The following is an 18,391-nucleotide window of genomic DNA, read 5'->3' as shown; positions in this document are numbered from 1 at the left end:
GAGACACAGCCAGGGAACAAGGCTGCTCTCTCTCTCTCCTCTCCATGAGACACTGCCACGGAACAAGGCTGCTCTCTCTCTTCTCTCCCTGAGACACTGCCACGGAACAAGGCTGCTCTCTCTCTCTCCTCTCCACGAGACACTGCCACGGAACAAGGCTGCTCTCTCTCTCTCCTCTCCCCGAGACACTGCTCTCTCTCTTCTCTCCCTGAGACACTGCCACGGAACAAGGCTGCTCTCTCTCTCCTCTCCCTGAGACACTGCCACGGAACAAGGCTGCTCTCTCTCTCCTCTCCCGAGACACTGCTCTCTCTCTCCCTGAGACACAGCCAGGGAACAAGGCTGCTCTCTCTAACTCCTCTTCTGGCTTTCTCTCGTCCCCTCTCCTTTCCCTCTTTCTATCCTGTCCTCCATCTCCTCCTCCTTTCATTTGCTTCTGTTGTCCTCCACTCAGTCATCCTCCCTCTTTCCCATCACGCTCTCTCTCTTCAGGGGTGATTAACTCCGATCTGTCAGAGCTCATAGACTCCGTGACCTCTTCTCTCCCCTGGACAAAGCACTGTACTGACATGTTCAGGTTAAAGGTCACACACATCCAGGTCAAAGGCCACAGAGAAAACTGACAACACGTTCAAGGTGGAAGAGAGAAAATCATGTCTTTTTATTGAAATAAATAAAACATCACCACACATAATCTGAAGCAAATCATTGATGATATTATATTCACCAGGTAGGTAGACAACATGTAATAAGAACAATAACATCATAGTCATTTAACGTCTCCGTGACGACACTGTGTATTAGACTGACAATAGGTTGGCTGACTGGTTTTGACAGATCAGGCAGTATAGAAGAACAGCAAGATGTTGCTTCAGTCTACAGAACCAATACAACGTCTGTGTAGTCTCTCCCATGGCAGGATTCAAACACCCATTTTTCCATTTCAACATATAAAAATACTATGTCCAAATGAAATGCAATGATATATATTACAATCTGTTAAGTATTTACCGTTTTGTATCATAATCAAAGGGCTACATTAGGCTACATAACACTAAGTAATAAAAACATTAAGCAAAAAATGTAAATGTTAAACAAATGTTATGCACATTTCTGTTTTAGTTTTACAACAATATAAATAAAATATTATCAAAGCTACATTTCTGTTGAATTTCATAATACTGCGGACGTGGTAGAAGGAGACTGATTGGACCAGAGAGAGATAGGAGGCGGGTTTTACTCAGTGATACAACTATAACCAATTACCATGACGAATATTAAGGAAGTTTCTGGCTAAAATCAAACTGGCACATAGCCTCCAAAAAGGCCCTCAGCTCTTTAAAGTAGGCCAATGGGCCTCAGCTGCCCTCTAAAATGCACCCCCTTCCCCCATCTGAACCTTCAAACACCCTCGTTATAAGACCGGCCACTAGAGGGCTAACTGGCATTGCAGCCCAGTGAAAGATACACACAGATTAAATGGTAAACTAGCAAAAAAGAGCAGCAGTTTCTCATTTAACAGGAAGAAACTAGAGAAGTGTCTCGCCGTTTTCCTGTTGCCAACATGGCTGCCATGCATCACACAGGTTCCTCCATTTACAATGATTTGAGCACTTGGATAAAGTGGTGTACAATACAGTATAAATCCAAAGAATGAACTTTCAATATAACATTACTAATGTGAGACCACAGTTGACTTTCTTTAGGTAGTTGCTGATGTAGATGAAGATGAAGATGAGGTTGGTTGGTTTCGTGTTGGTTGGCCGTCCTTGCCAGGGAAGAACTGTCCTATATTACAAACACTGTTGTCCACAACACACAGACAATGTCCATGTTTTATATATATATATACTTTCCCACAGTATGTTTAGTGACTCCTCTTCAACTCACAGCGCTGCACAGGTGTGTGTACGTGTGTAGTACCTCAACGGCTCTACACACACTCCTTGCAGCCGCACTCGACTGCTTTCTCCACGTCCTGGGTGAAGGAACTTCCGTCGTCGCACTCGAAGGTGTAGCGCCGGCGTCGTACCCTCAGTGGGGCGCAGCACGCACCCCCGGCCGCCGCCCCGCCCCCCTGGCAGCCCCCGCGACACTCCACCCAGGAGAAGGGCCGCGTCGTCTGGCAGTCGGCGTGGCCGCGCGGCACCCGGTGGAAGTCACGCACCGCCTCGCCGCGACACGCTGACTCAACTAGAGGTTGGAGGTGAGAGGCCAGAGGTTAAAGAGGCTGAGTAGTGTGACATCATCAAACACAGTAGTGGTTATTGATGTATCGTTGTTTTGAATGTTCTCTTGAGGACTGGTGCCCTACAACTTTCTTCTCAATACATTCTCAGTTGGCGCTTATCAACATTATGTCTAAAGTTCATTTGTTTGTCATCATTGTGATGTCATCCGATTGACTTTAAATGTATCATAAAGCTAGCTAGCAAAGAGTGAAGGGAAAGCAACACATTTTTGCTAGCTAAAGTTAGCATTGCTATACATTTTTTTTAGGAACTTTGCTAGCTAATGACATTTGTCTAAAGAAAATTTGACGGCATAATAATGATGGCAAAGTTGATTCCTACTAATTGTTTGCCTAATGTAGCAATGGCATCGTATTTCCAAGACGAAACAATCTCTAGCCCCCTTTAAGAATGACAAGGCACCACTAAACGTCTTGAGAACACTCAACAATGGCGTGACGCGACCGAGTGTTCCAATATCTCTCCCTGTCAAACACACACTCCATCCTCCCTCCACACCTCTTCCCCTCTGTCATAACCTTCTCTCTCATATCTGTCCCCCTCTCCTATCCTCTCCCTCCATCCTTACCTGTATCACAGGTGTTCTCTCTCTCGTACCTGTCCCCCCTCCTCTCCTATCCTCTCCCTCCATCCTTACCTGTATCACAGGTGTTCTCTCTCTCGTACCTGTCCCCCCTCCTATCCTCTCCCTCCATCCTTACCTGTATCACAGGTGTTCTCTCTCTCGTACCTGTCCCCCCTCCTATCCTCTCCCTCCATCCTTACCTGTATCACAAGTGTTCTCTCTCTCGTACCTGTCCCCCTCTCCTATCCTCTCCCTCCATCCTTACCTGTATCACAGGTGTTCTCTCTCTCGTACCTGTCCCCCTCTCCTATCCTCTCCCTCCATCCTTACCTGTATCACAGGTGTTCTCTCTCTCGTACCTGTCCCCCCCTCTTCCTATCCTCTCCCTCCATCCTTACCTGTATCACAGGTGTTCTCTCTCTCGTACCTGTCCCCCTTCTATCCTTCTCTCCCTCCATCCTTACCTGTATCACAGGTGTTCTCTCTCTCGTACCTGTCCCCCTCTCCTATCCTCTCCCTCCATCCTTACCTGTATCACAAGTGTTCTCTCTCTCGTACCTGTCCCCCCTCCTATCCTCTCCCTCCATCCTTACCTGTATCACAGGTGTTCTCTCTCTCGTACCTGTCCCCCCTCCTATCCTCTCCCTCCATCCTTACCTGTATCACAAGTGTTCTCTCTCTCGTACCTGTCCCTCCTCCTATCCTCTCCCTCCATCCTTACCTGTATCACAGGTGTTCTCTCTCTCTTACCTGTCCCCCCTTCCTATCCTCTCCCTCCATCCTTACCTGTATCACAGGTGTTCTCTCTCTCGTACCTGTCCCCCTCTCCTATCCTCTCCCTCCATCCTTACCTGTATCACAGGTGTTCTCTCTCTCGTACCTTTCCCCCCTCCTCCTATCCTCTCCCTCCATCCTTACCTGTATCACAGGTGTTCTCTCTCTCGTACCTGTCCCCCCTCCTATCCTCTCCCTCCATCCTTACCTGTGTCGCATGTGTCCCCGGTGTATCCCGTGTCACAGAGACAGTAGGTCGCTCCTCCCTCAGTCAGCTGACAGTGGCCATGTTGGCAGAGCAGCACTGAACACGGCTTGGCTGGTCCCTCTGGCACTGCTGGTACTGCTGGTGCTGTTAGCTCCCCCTGTTGATTGCACAGGGTGGCGCGCCAGCCCTCCTCACACTCACACCTGTAAGACTGAACATCCTGAACCACACACACACCTCTCACACACCTGGGAGAGATGGAGGGAGAGGTAGAGGGGGAGGGGGAGGGAGAAATGGAGGGAGAGGGAGAAATGGAGGGAGAGGGAGAGAAATGGAGGGAGAGAGGGAGAAATGGAGGGAGAGGGAGAAATGGAGGGAGAGGGAGAAATGGAGGGAGAGGGAGAGAAATGGAGGAGAGGGAGAATGGAGGAGAGGGAGAAATGGAGGGAGAGTGGGAGAGGGAAAATGGAGGGGAGAAATGGAGGAGAGAGGAGGAGAAAAGAGGGAGAGATGGAGGAGAAATGGAGGGAGAGAGGGAGAGGGAGAAATGGAGGGAGAGGGAGGGAGAAATTGAGGGGAGAAAAGAGGGAGAGGGAGAGGATGGAGGGAGAGGAAGAGAAAGATGCTATAAGAAAAATACAGTGGGGAAAATACAAAAGCTGGGACTCGGACAACACAATCAATTAAACCATGTACTTAATGAGTTACCCCCAAAATAAATCAACATGATAAAACACAAGATAACAACAAGCCACATAGACCCACTATAAACCACAACCTTTTCCCACTCACTCTCCAGTCTCCCATCCTCAGCCACACTTACTTATTCCCCTGGCATGGGTTAGCCGCGGTTGCCGGGGCAACATCTCCCCCAACAAGGCCTCCTCCGACTGACTGATCGCAGTGTGACCCACCCCAGTCAGGCTGGCAGTGGCAGAGGGGTCCCTTGGCACCATCCGGCTGGCACACTCCATGGAGGCAGAACAGTTCCCTGCAGGGCTGGCATCCTGGCACCACCCCTGGCTTCAGCACATCAAACAATTAGAATTTGAAAAAAACTTTATTATCGACGCAGTGTGAAAATTTGTCTATAGCTTCAGAAATAAAATACTAAAATAAATATTTCTCCAACTTCTCACACCTAGGTTTCTGGGAATATTCCAACTGGTATTTCTGGAAAACTTGGGAATTTTGGGTAAGTTACCAGAATGTTCCTCCCTGTCTCCCACCATACCTTCATAGTGGTCTGGGTGAAGTCCTGCAGCTCGTGGTTGATGTACAGATTCCTGATGCAGCCGTGGAAACTGGAGGAGTTGAGGGGCTGGAAGAGACTCAGAGAGGAGTAGGACATCTTCTCTGGCATACCTGGAGAGGAGGGAGAGAGAGAGGGAGGGAGGGAGAGAAAGGATAATAGGTTAGGAGCAGAGAATAGAGTGGAGAGAGAGAGAGAGAGAGAGAGAGAGAGAGAGAGAGAGAGAGAGAGAGAGAGAGAGAGAGAGAGAGAGGATAATAGGTTAGGAGTAGATAATAGAGTGGAGCGAGAGAAAGAGAGTGAGAGAGAGGAGATGAGACCCATATATATCCTATACTGGATATTAATATGTAATAGGCTGGGTTAGGGCCTAGCACTCAGCTGAGGTGGGGTGTGTCTTACCCCCCACATATAGCGGTGCCTCTCCAGACAGGGGTGGGACCCCTCCCAGACTGTCCAGAGTGGTGGGCGCACCCCCGTCCACAGACAGGTTCACCATCCTGTCAAAGGTCACCAGCTCTACCGTATGGAAACGCCCGTCGTTCACCGTCTCAGCGCTACGGCAACACCAGAGGTCAGGGGTTAGAGGTCAGAGGTTAGGTGCCGGTGATATTTTATTATTTTCTGATAGTCGATGTTTGTGAATAGAATGTAGATGACTTTGGTGTGTGTGTGTGTACCTGTATGTAGTGTGTGTGTTTGTGTGTATATAACATGTAAAAGGTGTGTGTGTGTGTGTGTGTGTGTGTGTGTGTGTGTTTTCAAAAGTTTGGGGTCACTTAGAAATGTCCTTGTTTTCCATGAAAACATACATGAAATAAGTTGGAAAATGAATAGGAAATATAGTCAAGATGTTGACAAGGTTATAAATAATGATTTTTAATTGAAATAATAATTGTGTCCTTCAAACTTTGCTTTCGTCAAAGAATCCTGCATTTGCAGCAATTACAGCCATGCAGACCTTTGGCATTCTATTTGTCAGTTTGTTGAGGTAATCTGAAGAGATTTCACCCCATGCTTCCTGAAGCACCTCCCACAAATTGGATTGGCTTGATGGGCACTTCTTAAGTACCATACGGTCAAGCTGCTCCATTGAGATCTGGTGACTGTGCTGGCCACTCCATTATAGACAGAATACCAGCTGACTGCTTGTTCCCTAAATAGTTCTTGCATAGTTTGGAGCTGTGCTTTGGGTCTTTGTCCTGGAAATTGGCTCCAATTAAGCGCCGTCCACAGGGTATGACATGGCGTTGCAATATGGAGTGATAGCCTTCCTTCTTCAAGATCCCTTTTACCCTGTACAAATCTCCCACTTTACCACCACCAAAGGACCCCCAGACCATCACATTGCCTCCACCATGCTTGACAGATGGCGTCAAACACTCCTCCAGCATCTTTTCATTTTTTCTGCACCTCACGAATGTTCTTCTTTGTGATCCAAACACCTCAAACGTAGATTAGTCTGTCCATAACACTTTTTTCCAGTCTTCCTCTGTCCAGTGTCTGTGTTCTTTTGCCCATCTTAACTTTTTATTTCTTTGGCCAGTCTGAGATATGGCTTTTTCTTTGCAACTCTGCCTAGAAGGCCAGCATCCCAGAGTCGCCTCTTCACTGTTGACGTTGAGACTGGTGTTTTGCGGGTACTATTTAATGAAGCTGCCAGTTGAGGACTTGTGAGGCACCTGTTTCTCAAACTAGACACTAATGTACTTGTCATCTTGCTCAGTTGTGCACCGGGGCCTCCCACTCCTTTTTCTATTCTGGTTAGAGCCAGTTTGCCCTGTTCTGTGAAGGGAGTGGTCCACAGCGTTGTACGAGATCTTCAGTTTCTTGGGAACTTCTCGCATGGAATAGCCTTCATTTCTCAGAACAAGAATATACTGAAGAGTTTCAGAATAAAGTTTTTGGTTTCTGGACATTTTGAGCCTGTAATCAAACCCACAAATGCTGATGCTCCAGATACTCAACTAGTCTAAAGAAGGCCAGTTTTATTGCTTCTTTAATCAGGACAACAGTTTTCAGCTGTGCTTACATAATTGCAAAAGGGTTTTGTAATGATCAATTAGCCTTTTAAAATGATAAACTTTAATTAGCTAACACAATGTGCCATTGGAAAACAGGAGTGATGGTTGCTGATAAAGGGCCTCAGCCGTTTCCAGCTACAAGAGTCATTTACAACATTAACAATGTCTACACTGTATTTCTATTCAATTTGATGTTATTTTAATAGACAAAAAATATGATTTTCTTTCAAAAACAAGGAAATGTCTAAGTTACCCCAAACTTTTGAACGGTAGTGTATATATAACCTGTAGATAGTGTGTGTACCTGTAGATAGTGTGTGTACCTGTAGATAATGTGTGTTCCTGTAGATAGTGTGTGTACCTGTAGATAGTGTGTGTACCTGTAGATAGTGTGTGTACCTGTAGATAGTGTGTGTGTGTACCTGTAGATAGTGTGTGTGTGTACCTGTAGATAGTGTGTGTGTGTACCTGTAGATAGTGTGTGTGTACCTGTAGATAGTGTGTGTGTGTACCTGTAGATAGTGTGTGTGTACCTGTAGATAGTGTGTGTGTACCTGTAGATAGTGTGTGTGTGTGTACCTGTAGATAGTGTGTGTGTGTGTACCTGTAGATAGTGTGTGTACCTGTAGATAGTGTGTGTACCTGTAGATAGTGTGTGTGTGTACCTGTAGATAGTGTGTGTGTGTACCTGTAGATAGTGTGTGTACCTGTAGATAGTGTGTGTACCTGTAGATAGTGTGTGTACCTGTAGATAGTGTGTGTACCTGTAGATAGTGTGTGTACCTGTAGATAGTGTGTGTGTACCTGTAGATAGTGTGTGTGTGTACCTGTAGATAGTGTGTGTGTACCTGTAGATAGTGTGTGTGTGTACCTGTAGATAGTGTGTGTGTGTACCTGTAGATAGTGTGTGTACCTGTAGATAGTGTGTCCAGGCTGACTACCAGGGTCGTAGCTGACGCGAACATGTCCCTCATGGAGCTCCACAGCCATTGGCTTGTTGTCTCCATTATACAGCAGGATACCGTTATCCTCCGCTGTCGACACCTGGGGAACACACACAGCTCAGAATGTGTGTGTGTGTACACACGTGTGTTGTCCTCTGTGTGTGTATGCACATCTGTGTGTGTGTATCTATGTCTGTGTGGGTATGTGTGTGTGTGTGTGTGTGTGTGTGTGTGTGTGCGTGTGTGTGTGTGTGTATGTGTGTATATGTGTATATGTGTATATATATATATATATATATTAGGGTGACTACATGTCCTGGATTGTGCGGGATACCGCATTTTATCAACAAATTAAAATAACACTAATTTACCAAAATGGTCAATTGGTCCTGTATTTCAGTCAGACTTCCTATTTATTTGATGAGAATTGACATTATATCTTTAGCGGTCACATTGCTCTTATGACAAGAGACTATATGATAAGGACAAGAGACTATATGATAAGGACAAGAGACTATATGATAAGGACAAGAGACTATATGATAAGGACAAGAGACTATATGATAAGGACAAGAGACTATATGATAAGGACAAGAGACTATATGATAAGGACGTGGTGCTGGTGATGTTAAACACTTCTCCAATCATTGTTGAGATCTGATATTCTGCGAAGTGCAAGACGAGACCTAGGCCAATGTCATATCATCAACCAATCACATTTGTCAAATCCTTTCGGGCTAAATTCCAGATAAACTTGGAGAGGACAGTTAACTACTTACAAAAAGTGTGCGTTTAATGAACAGCTACAAAAGTATGAAAATAGCTGTGTTAGACTGAAAGATATGAGGTCATTCATTTCATCAAACTTGTGAGGCTCTCCATGCTCATTAGTTTCTCTTTCAACATCTGTGCTGCTACTTCACTCAAACCTGTTGAAAAGACTCCCCTCTTCCCTGTGACCAACCACACATATTCCCTTGGCCAAATATTCCCAGATTTTCATAAAAAAAGTGGCCTCTCTTTTATCACCAACACTTGAATGAGGAAAACGAGTAGGCTACGTGAGCTTCAGTTAGCTCGCTCAGTGTTGCAGGAGGGAGATGTGTGTGTGATTACCTGCAGTGTGATGTTGGCCTGAGGCCAGTTCTTCAGGTCAGACAGCTGTAGGTAAGAATCTCTATTCACGAAGTTCACACTGACCAGCTTCTCACAACGCACACCCTCGAACCCCGGCAGACACTGGCACAGCGCAGTACCGCCTCTGTCCACACAGGGGGCGCTGTTCTGACAGCGAGCCCGCTCACAGGGAGATGGAGGAGGAGGGGGCACCTCACACAACTCACCACTAGGGGGCGGAAGAGGAGGGGAGAATTACTACTGATCACAACATGAGATGTGTCTCTAACGCCTGAGCAAAGCATGCAGACATCTTGAGTCCTGAGGTGTGTTCAACAAGGGAAATAGTCTGCAAACATTAGAACAAATGGAATGTGTTAGCTGTGTTCCAGTCTGAGAAGGTAGTGTGCTGTGAACGTGTGTGTTTCTATTACATGTAGTAAGAATAGAAATCTTTTGCACTTAAAAAGCCGCTAAAAAGCCACAGTATTCCATACAAAAATGTGCTAATGTGACATTTAGGAATGTTTATTCAAATTGTTCAACTGAAATTGTTAACATGTTGGCCCTCAAACTGAACCCTTAATGAACCCACCTCTTACGTACGACAGTACTGATACAAGGAGAAACCAACTTAGTATGATACATCTAGGGCCCTAATAGTTTCCACATTTACACCTCTGTCTGTGTGTGTGTGGGTCTTACCTGTACCCCTGAGGGCAGGTGCAGGTGTATCCATTTACCTGGTCCACACACACCGCTCCGTTCTGACAGTCCTGATCCACACACTCATCATAGTTCACACTGCAGTCACCCCCCACGAAGCCTGGGGCACACACACACCTGGACACACACACACGTAGAACATGAACATATGTATGTGTGTGTGTGTGTGTGTGTGTGCGTCTGTGTGTGCGTCTGTGTATAGTCACCTGGGGCCTGTAGTGGTGCTGCTGCAGGTAGAGTGTTGCTGACAGGGGTTTCTACCAGGAGAACACACATCCTCCTCTTCCTCACACAACAACCCTGAGAGAGAGAGAGAGAGAGAGAGAGGAGGAGCGAGAAATAGAGATATTTTGTTTTAAATGATTATCAATTCAAAATGATCTTTATGAAAGTAATGTATCTACTCATCTATATATTATGTAGAATGTCCTGAGAGAATGTCTATAGAATGTCCTGAGAGAATGTCTATAGAATGTCCTGAGAGAATGTCTATAGAATGTCCTGAGAGAATGTCTATAGAATGTCCTGAGAGAATGTCTATAGAATGTCCTGAGAGAATGTCTATAGAATGTCCTGAGAGAATGTCTGGAGAGAATGCCTAGAGAGAATGTTTGGAGAGAATGCCTAGAGAGAATGTTTGGAGAGAATGCCTAGAGAGAATGTCTTTAAAATGTCTAGAGAGAATGTCTTTAAAATGTCTAGAGAGAATGTCTTTAAAATGTCTAGAGAGAATGTCTATAGAATGTCTAGAGAGAATGTCTTTTGAATGTTTAGAGAGAATGTCTAGAGAGAATGTCTTTAGAATGTTTAGAGAGAATGTCTAGAGAGAATGTCTAGAGAAAATGTCTTTAGAATGTTTAGAGAGAATGTCTAGAGAGAATGTTTAGAGAGAATATCTAGAGAGAATGTCTTTAGAATGTCTAGAGAGAATGTCTAGAGAGAATGTCTTTAGAATGTTTAGAGAGAATGTCTAGAGAGAATGTCTTTAGAATGTCTAGAGAGAATGTCTAGAGAGAATGTCTTTAGAATGTTTAGAGAGAATGTCTAGAGAGAATGTCTTTAGAATGTCTTTAGAATGTCTTTAGAATGTCTAGAGAGAATGTCTAGAGAGAATGTCTTTAGAATGTCTTTAGAATGTCTTTAGAATGTTTAGAGAGAATGTTTAGAGTGAATGTTTAGAGAGAATGTCTAGAGAATGTCTATAGAATGTCTATATATCATACCTATGTAGAAGGGAGGACAGAAGCAGGTGTAGTTGCCTACTCCGTCCACACAGGTTGCGCCATTCTCACATCCGTGGTCCTCACAGTCATCTACATCCACCTCACAGAACGATCCATGGAAACCCACCAGGCATGAACAACTAGAGGGGAAAGACTGGTCAGTGTGTGTTTATGTGTGTGTGTGTGTGCAGGGGCGCAACTTTGGTTTCAGAACATAATTTAAAAAATAAACAATTATCCAGTCGGATAAACATTCTAAACAGCCTACACGACCACTCGGAGGTGTCCGCATGGTCCTAAAGCACACCGTTTGCTCAGTATTTAAAACAAAATCACATTCCAATGATAAAACTGTGGGGGGGGACAAAGTGTGGGCCCAGTGTATGTTTGTATATGTGTGTGTGTGTTTTGTATATGTGTGTGTAGTGTGGGCCCAGTGTATGTTTGGGCCCAGTGTATGTTGTATATGTGTGTGTGTGTGTTTTGTATATGTGTGTGTAGTGTGGGCCCAGTGTATGTTTGTATATGTGTGTGTAGTGTGGGCCCAGTGTGTGTGTGTATGTGTATGTGTATGTGTATATATGTATAGATATGTATAGATATGTATATGTGCTACCTGAATCTCCTTGTCTGTTCGTCACTGATGCAGGTTCCTCCATTGGTGCATGGGTTACTGGCACACACATCCACTGGAGTCTCACAGTATTTACCCTGTAAAACACACACACACACACACACACACACACACACACACACACACACACACACACACACACACACACACACACACACACACACACACACACACACACACACACACACTTTCATTTTATATACGTTATTTTTAATACTATTTTCAATAGGGTATTCTCTACTATAATAATACATTTTAATACTATTTTCAATAGGGTATTCTCTACTATAATAATACATTTTAATACTATTTTCAATAGGGTATTCTCTACTATAATAATACATTTTAATACTATTTTCAATAGGGTATTCTCTACTATAATAATACATTTTAATACTATTTTCAATAAGGTATTCTCTACTATAGTAATACATTTTATTACTATTTTAATAGGGTATTCTCTACTATAATAATACATTTTAGATGATTTTAGAGTGACATAAAAATCACTCTATCCAGTCATATCCTGTTATATTGGGTACAGGTTTATCTCACTGTGTATAACTGGATTAGTTGAATAGATCAGTGTTCTGGTATGATTGGGGACAGTGGTGGGTTCTTACCGTGAAGCCGGGTGCACACACACATGTGTAGAGTTCTACAGGGTCAGACTGACACACACCGTGGTTCTGACAGGGCCCAGACACACATGGACTACACTTAGCCTGGACAGACGTCTCCACTGGACCTGGGGACGGAGAGAAGAACAATTGGAATTTGACTGGGATCCCTACTAGCTGACGCCATCTTTCTGGGGTCCCTACTAGCAGACGCCATCTTTCTGGGGTCCCTACTAGCTGACGCCATCTTTCTGGGGTCCCTACTAGCAGACACCATCTTTCTGGGGTCCCTACTAGCAGACGCCATCTTTCTGGGGTCCCTACTAGCAGACACCATCTTTCTGGGGTCCCTACTAGCAGACTCCATCTTTCTGGGGTCCCTACTAGCAGACGCCATCTTTCTGGGGTCCCTACTAGCAGACGCCATCTTTCTGGGGTCCCTACTAGCTGACGCCATCTTTCTGGGGTCCCTACTAGCAGACGCCATCTTTCTGGGGTCCCTACTAGCTGACGCCATCTTTCTGGGGTCCCTACTAGCAGACGCCATCTTTCTGGGGTCCCTACTAGCAGACGCCATCTTTCTGGGGTCCCTACTAGCAGACTCCATCTTTCTGGGGTCCCTACTAGCAGACGCCATCTTTCTGGGGTCCCTACTAGCAGACTCCATCTTTCTGGGGTCCCTACTAGCAGACGCCATCTTTCTGGGGTCCCTACTAGCTGACGCCATCTTTCTGGGGTCCCTACTAGCTGACGCCATCTTTCCGGGGTCCCTACTAGCTGACGCCATCTTTCTGGGGTCCCTACTAGCTGACGCCATCTTTCTGGGGTCCCTACTAGCAGACGCCATCTTTCTGGGGTCCCTACTAGCTGACGCCATCTTTCTGGGGTCCCTACTAGCAGACGCCATCTTTCTGGGGTCCCTACTAGCAGACGCCATCTTTCTGGGGTCCCTACTAGCTGACGCCATCTTTCCGGGGTCCCTACTAGCTGACGCCATCTTTCTGGGGTCCCTACTAGCTGACGCCATCTTTCTGGGGTCCCTACTAGCTGACGCCATCTTTCTGGGGTCCCTACTAGCTGACGCCATCTTTCTGGGGTCCCTACTAGCTGACGCCATCTTTCCGGGGTCCCTACTAGCAGACGCCATCTTTCTGGGGTCCCTACTAGCAGACACCATCTTTTTGGGGTCCCTACTAGCTGTCGCCATCTTTCTGGGGTCCCTACTAGCTGACACCATCTTTCTGGGGTCCCTACTAGCAGACACCATCTTTTTGGGGTCCCTACTAGCAGACACCATCTTTCTGGGGTCCCTACTAGCAGACGCCATCTCTCTGGGGTCCCTACTAGCTGACGCCATATCCCTTCTTTTACACTCCTTTAATCCATCTCTCTCTCTCCCATCTCTCCCTCTTTGCCTTACAAAAGCCAGTCCCCCCTCCCTTCCCCCTCTCCCTCCCTCCCTCCTCTCCCTTCCCTCCCTCCCTCCTCCTCCTCTCCCACTCTTACCCAGACATTCAAACTTGGTCTCAGGTGTGGTGAGCAGCAGTTTTCCCTCCATGCCCATTGGTCCGGCACAGCGGGCGATGCCAGGCTCCTTGTACCCACTCTTCACCCAGTCAGACAGCCAGCGCAGATGACAGTCACAGTACAGGGGGTTGGCACCAATTGCCCTGGGGGTTAGAGGTCAAAGATCCGGGTGGAAGGATTAAGGTCAGTCGCTCAATTAATCAATCAGACTGACAGCCAATTCAGATGAAAGTCAGGTAGACAAGTACAGGCATGCTCTGAATGTGGTGTAATACTTTCAACTACCACAAGAGGGGGTCCTCTTGCCTCAGAGCAGTCTAAGATACAGTTAAAGCTGCAATATGTAACTTTTTATGTAACATTCTAATTGAAAGCAAGTCTAAGAACCAGGAAATATAAGAGCAATTTCTGCATAGTGCACCTTTAAGTTCCATCACTTTAACATGGAGACTGAATAGGAAGGGGATCAGTTGAGTTGAATCACTTTAACATGGAGACTGAATAGGAAGGGAATCAGTTGAGTTGAATCACTTTAACATGGAGACTGAATAGGAAGGGAATCAGTTGAGTTGAATCACTTTAACATGGAGACTGAATAGGAAGGGGATCAGTTGAGTTGAATCACTTTAACATGAGAGACTGAATAGGAAGGGGATCAGTTGAGTTGAATCACTTTAACATGGAGACTGAATAGGAAGGGAATCAGTTGAGTTGAATCACTTTAACATGGAGACTGAATAGGAAGGGAATCAGTTGAGTTGAATCACTTTAACATGGAGACTGAATAGGAACGGAATCAGTTGAGTTGAATCACTTTAACATGGAGACTGAATAGGAAGGGGATCAGTTGAGTTGAATCACTTTAACATGGAGACTGAATAGGAAGGGAATCAGTTGAGTTGAATCACTTTAACATGGAGACTGAATAGGAAGGGAATCAGTTGAGTTGAATCACTTTAACATGGAGACTGAATAGGAAGGGAATCAGTTGAGTTGAATCACTTTAACAATGAGACTGAATAGGAAGGGAATAAGTTGAGTTGAATCACTTTAACATGGAGACTGAATAGGAAGGGAATCAGTTGAGTTGAATCACTTTAACATGGAGACTGAATAGGAAGGGGATCAGTTGAGTTGAATCACTTTAACATGGAGACTGAATAGGAAGGGAATCAGTTGAGTTGAATCACTTTAACATGGAGACTGAATAGGAAGGGAATCAGTTGAGTTGAATCACTTTAACATGGAGACTGAATAGGAAGGGAATCAGTTGAGTTGAATCACTTTAACATGGAGACTGAATAGGAACGGAATCAGTTGAGTTGAATCACTTTAACATGGAGACTGAATAGGAAGGGGATCAGTTGAGTTGAATCACTTTAACATGGAGACTGAATAGGAAGGGAATCAGTTGAGTTGAATCACTTTAACATGGAGACTGAATAGGAAGGGAATCAGTTGAGTTGAATCACTTTAACATGGAGACTGAATAGGAAGGGAATCAGTTGAGTTGAATCACTTTAACAATGAGACTGAATAGGAAGGGAATAAGTTGAGTTGAATCACTTTAACATGGAGACTGAATAGGAAGGGAATCAGTTGAGTTGAATCACTTTAACATGGAGACTGAATAGGAAGGGGATCAGTTGAGTTGAATCACTTTAACATGGAGACTGAATAGGAAGGGAATCAGTTGAGTTGAATCACTTTAACATGGAGACTGAATAGGAAGGGAATCAGTTGAGTTGAATCACTTTAACATGGAGACTGAATAGGAAGGGAATCGGAGCATTCTGTTGAAAGTTGTCATAGGATAGCAACCTGTTCTGGGGGCAGTTCCTCCACATACAACACTATAATTAACCTCTGTAAGGATCTGTATCAGAAAAACTAAATGTTTCTATTTAGTGATGTTGAATGTATGGAAACCTCTGTACCACTGCATGTTACAGTACATCAATGGAAATAGATGTGTTAGTATGTGAGGTAGAGTATTACATTAATAACCCAGGCTAACCTGCTGTATCCCCTGTTTCTCTCTTTACTCTCAATACAAGTTCAACAGACATGGACCTCTCTAGTGACACGCTCTCTCCCTCCCTCCCTTCCTCTCTCTCCTCCATCAATCCTTCACTCCGACCCTTTTAGCTTGTCTCAGACAGGTCACGCTTCATCCAACACACCACTGAAGAGACACACACACTCCCTCAGTCATGCGTGTCTTTATTGCCAATCCAATACCATGCCCTCTGACTGGGAAAGCACTTGACTCTGACACAGATAGGAGATGGAGAGGGTGTAGGCGGTCACTGCTAAGCGTGCTGAGTGGGATAATGCGCGCACACACACACAGGACAAATACACACAGGAAACACACACACACTCACAGGTGAGACAGGGAGACCACATCACTAAAGATCCCCTCCAGTAGTCCAGAGATGTCGTTACCATGAAGAGATCTGGGACAGAGAAAGACAAAACATGTTATTATTAAGGCTGTGTGTGTGTGTGTGTGTGTGTGTGTGTGTGTGTGTGTGTGTGTGTGTGTGTGTGTGTGTGTGTGTGTGTGTGTGTGTGTGTGTGTGTGCTATATATATATGTGTGTGTATATATATATATATATGTGTGTGTATATATATATATAATATTTTACAACACATATATATATATATATATATATATATATATATATATTATATATATATATATATATATATATATATATATATATATACTGCTCAAAAAAATAAAGGGAACACTTAAACAACACAATGTAACTCCAAGTCAATCACACTTCTGTGAAATCAAACAGTCCTCTTAGGAAGCAACACTGATTGACAATACATTTCACATGCTGTTGTGCAAATGGAATAGACAACAGGTGGAAATTATAGGCAATTAGCAAGACACCCCCAATAAAGGAGTGGTTCTGCAGGTGGGGACCACAGACCACTTCTCAGTTCCTATGCTTCCTGGCTGATGTTTTGGTCACTTTTGAATGTTGGCGGTGCTTTCACTCTAGTGGTAGCATGAGACGGAGTCTACAACCCACACAAGTGGCTCAGGTAGTGCAGCTCATCCAGGATGGCACATCAATGCGAGCTGTGGCAAGAAGGTTTGCTGTGTCTGTCAGCATAGTGTCCAGAGCATGGAGGCGCTACCAGGAGACAGGCCAGTACATCAGGAGACGTGGAGGAGGCCGTAGGAGGGCAACAACCCAGCAGCAGGACCGCTACCTCCGCCTTTGTGCAAGGAGGAGCAGGAGGAGCACTGCCAGAGCCCTGCAAAATGACCTCCAGCAGGCCACAAATGTGCATGTGTCTGCTCAAACGGTCAGAAACAGACTCCTTGAGGTACAGGCACGTGGAGGCCACACACACTACTGAGCCTCATTTTGACTTGTTTTAAGGACATTACATCAAAGTTGGATCAGCCTGTAGTGTCCAGACCTCCATGGGTTGATAATTTGGATTTCCATTGATTATTTTTGTGTGATTCTGTTGTCAGCACATTCAACTATGTAAAGAAAAAAGTATTTAATAAGATTATTTCATTCATTCAGATCTAGGATGTGTTATTTTAGTGTTCCCTTTATTTTTTTGAGCATATATATATATAGGTAGTTCGGCCCTTACAGTAGTCTGAGAGAACGTAGTCCAGCCAGGGCCAGAGGAGGGATGCAGCGTAGAGAGTTGTAACTCAGGATGCTGGAACACAGTCAGGAGAAGAACACACAGAGACACGTATTACATGATGAACGTTCTACAGTTCTAATAGGACATTCTATGACAGTACACTAGTCTAGATAGTGTGAGGATGATGAACATTCTACACTTCTAATAGGACATTCTATGACAGTACACTAGTCTAGATAGTGTGAGGATGATGGACATTCTACAGTTCTAATAGGACATTCTATGACAGTACACTAGTCTAGATAGTGTGAGGATGATGAACATTCTACACTTCTAATAGGACATTCTATGACAGTACACTAGTCTAGATAGTGTGAGGATGATAGACATGAGAAGTATTTTCATAAGAATACATTCATTGTTGTTTTTCTTTTCTTTTTCTTCAGATAATTGTCTTTTGAATAATTCTCGTGTGGGTTTGTTTATCCGTGTGTGTGTGTGTGTGTGTGTGTGTGTGTGTGTGTGTGTGTGTGTGTGTGTGTGACTCACAGGGTGGTGAGCTGGCTCATATTGGAGAAGGAGGAGTCAGACAGGGAGCTGATTCTGTTGTTACTCAGATCTCTGGAACAACAAGGGTTCAAAACAATCACTACTTAAACACAATGACTTTATGTTCAAAACAATCACTACTTTAGATATCTACAGTTATCCAGTTAGATCCACATAGTGCCATTCGGAAAGTATTCAGACCCTTTTACTTTTTCCACATTTTGTTACATTAAAGACGTATTCTAAAATGGATTAAATATATATTTTTCCTCAGCAATCTACACACAATACCCTATGATGACAAAATGAAAATAGTTTTTAGATTTATTTTCTTATGAATAT

The 18,391-nt window shown here is 44.5% G+C and overlaps 1 protein-coding gene across 1 annotated transcript in view; it reads right to left on the bottom strand.

The window, feature by feature from the left end:
- Window positions 1-630: 630 nt before the first annotated feature.
- LOC106594685 (slit homolog 1 protein) overlaps window positions 631-18,391 on the bottom strand; it is a gene marked incomplete at its 5' end in the record, with an annotated part of 94,005 nt that continues 76,244 nt past the window's right edge. Inside the window, 16 exons of the mRNA XM_045712077.1 lie at window positions 631-2,193; window positions 3,800-4,047; window positions 4,623-4,822; window positions 5,034-5,164; window positions 5,454-5,608; window positions 7,989-8,119; window positions 9,136-9,364; window positions 9,841-9,978; window positions 10,068-10,161; window positions 11,085-11,224; window positions 11,701-11,795; window positions 12,342-12,466; window positions 13,845-14,008; window positions 16,253-16,324; window positions 17,501-17,572; window positions 18,050-18,121. Of these exons, the coding sequence (XP_045568033.1) occupies window positions 1,934-2,193; window positions 3,800-4,047; window positions 4,623-4,822; window positions 5,034-5,164; window positions 5,454-5,608; window positions 7,989-8,119; window positions 9,136-9,364; window positions 9,841-9,978; window positions 10,068-10,161; window positions 11,085-11,224; window positions 11,701-11,795; window positions 12,342-12,466; window positions 13,845-14,008; window positions 16,253-16,324; window positions 17,501-17,572; window positions 18,050-18,121 (2,326 nt within the window). The remainder of the gene's footprint in view (window positions 2,194-3,799; window positions 4,048-4,622; window positions 4,823-5,033; window positions 5,165-5,453; window positions 5,609-7,988; window positions 8,120-9,135; window positions 9,365-9,840; window positions 9,979-10,067; window positions 10,162-11,084; window positions 11,225-11,700; window positions 11,796-12,341; window positions 12,467-13,844; window positions 14,009-16,252; window positions 16,325-17,500; window positions 17,573-18,049; window positions 18,122-18,391) is intronic.

This window comes from Salmo salar, unplaced genomic scaffold (genome assembly GCF_905237065.1).
Source record: "Salmo salar unplaced genomic scaffold, Ssal_v3.1, whole genome shotgun sequence".
Lineage (NCBI taxonomy): Eukaryota > Metazoa > Chordata > Actinopteri > Salmoniformes > Salmonidae > Salmo > Salmo salar.
Note: the sequence above shows the minus strand (reverse complement) of the source record. Positions and strands in the feature narration are given on the sequence as shown.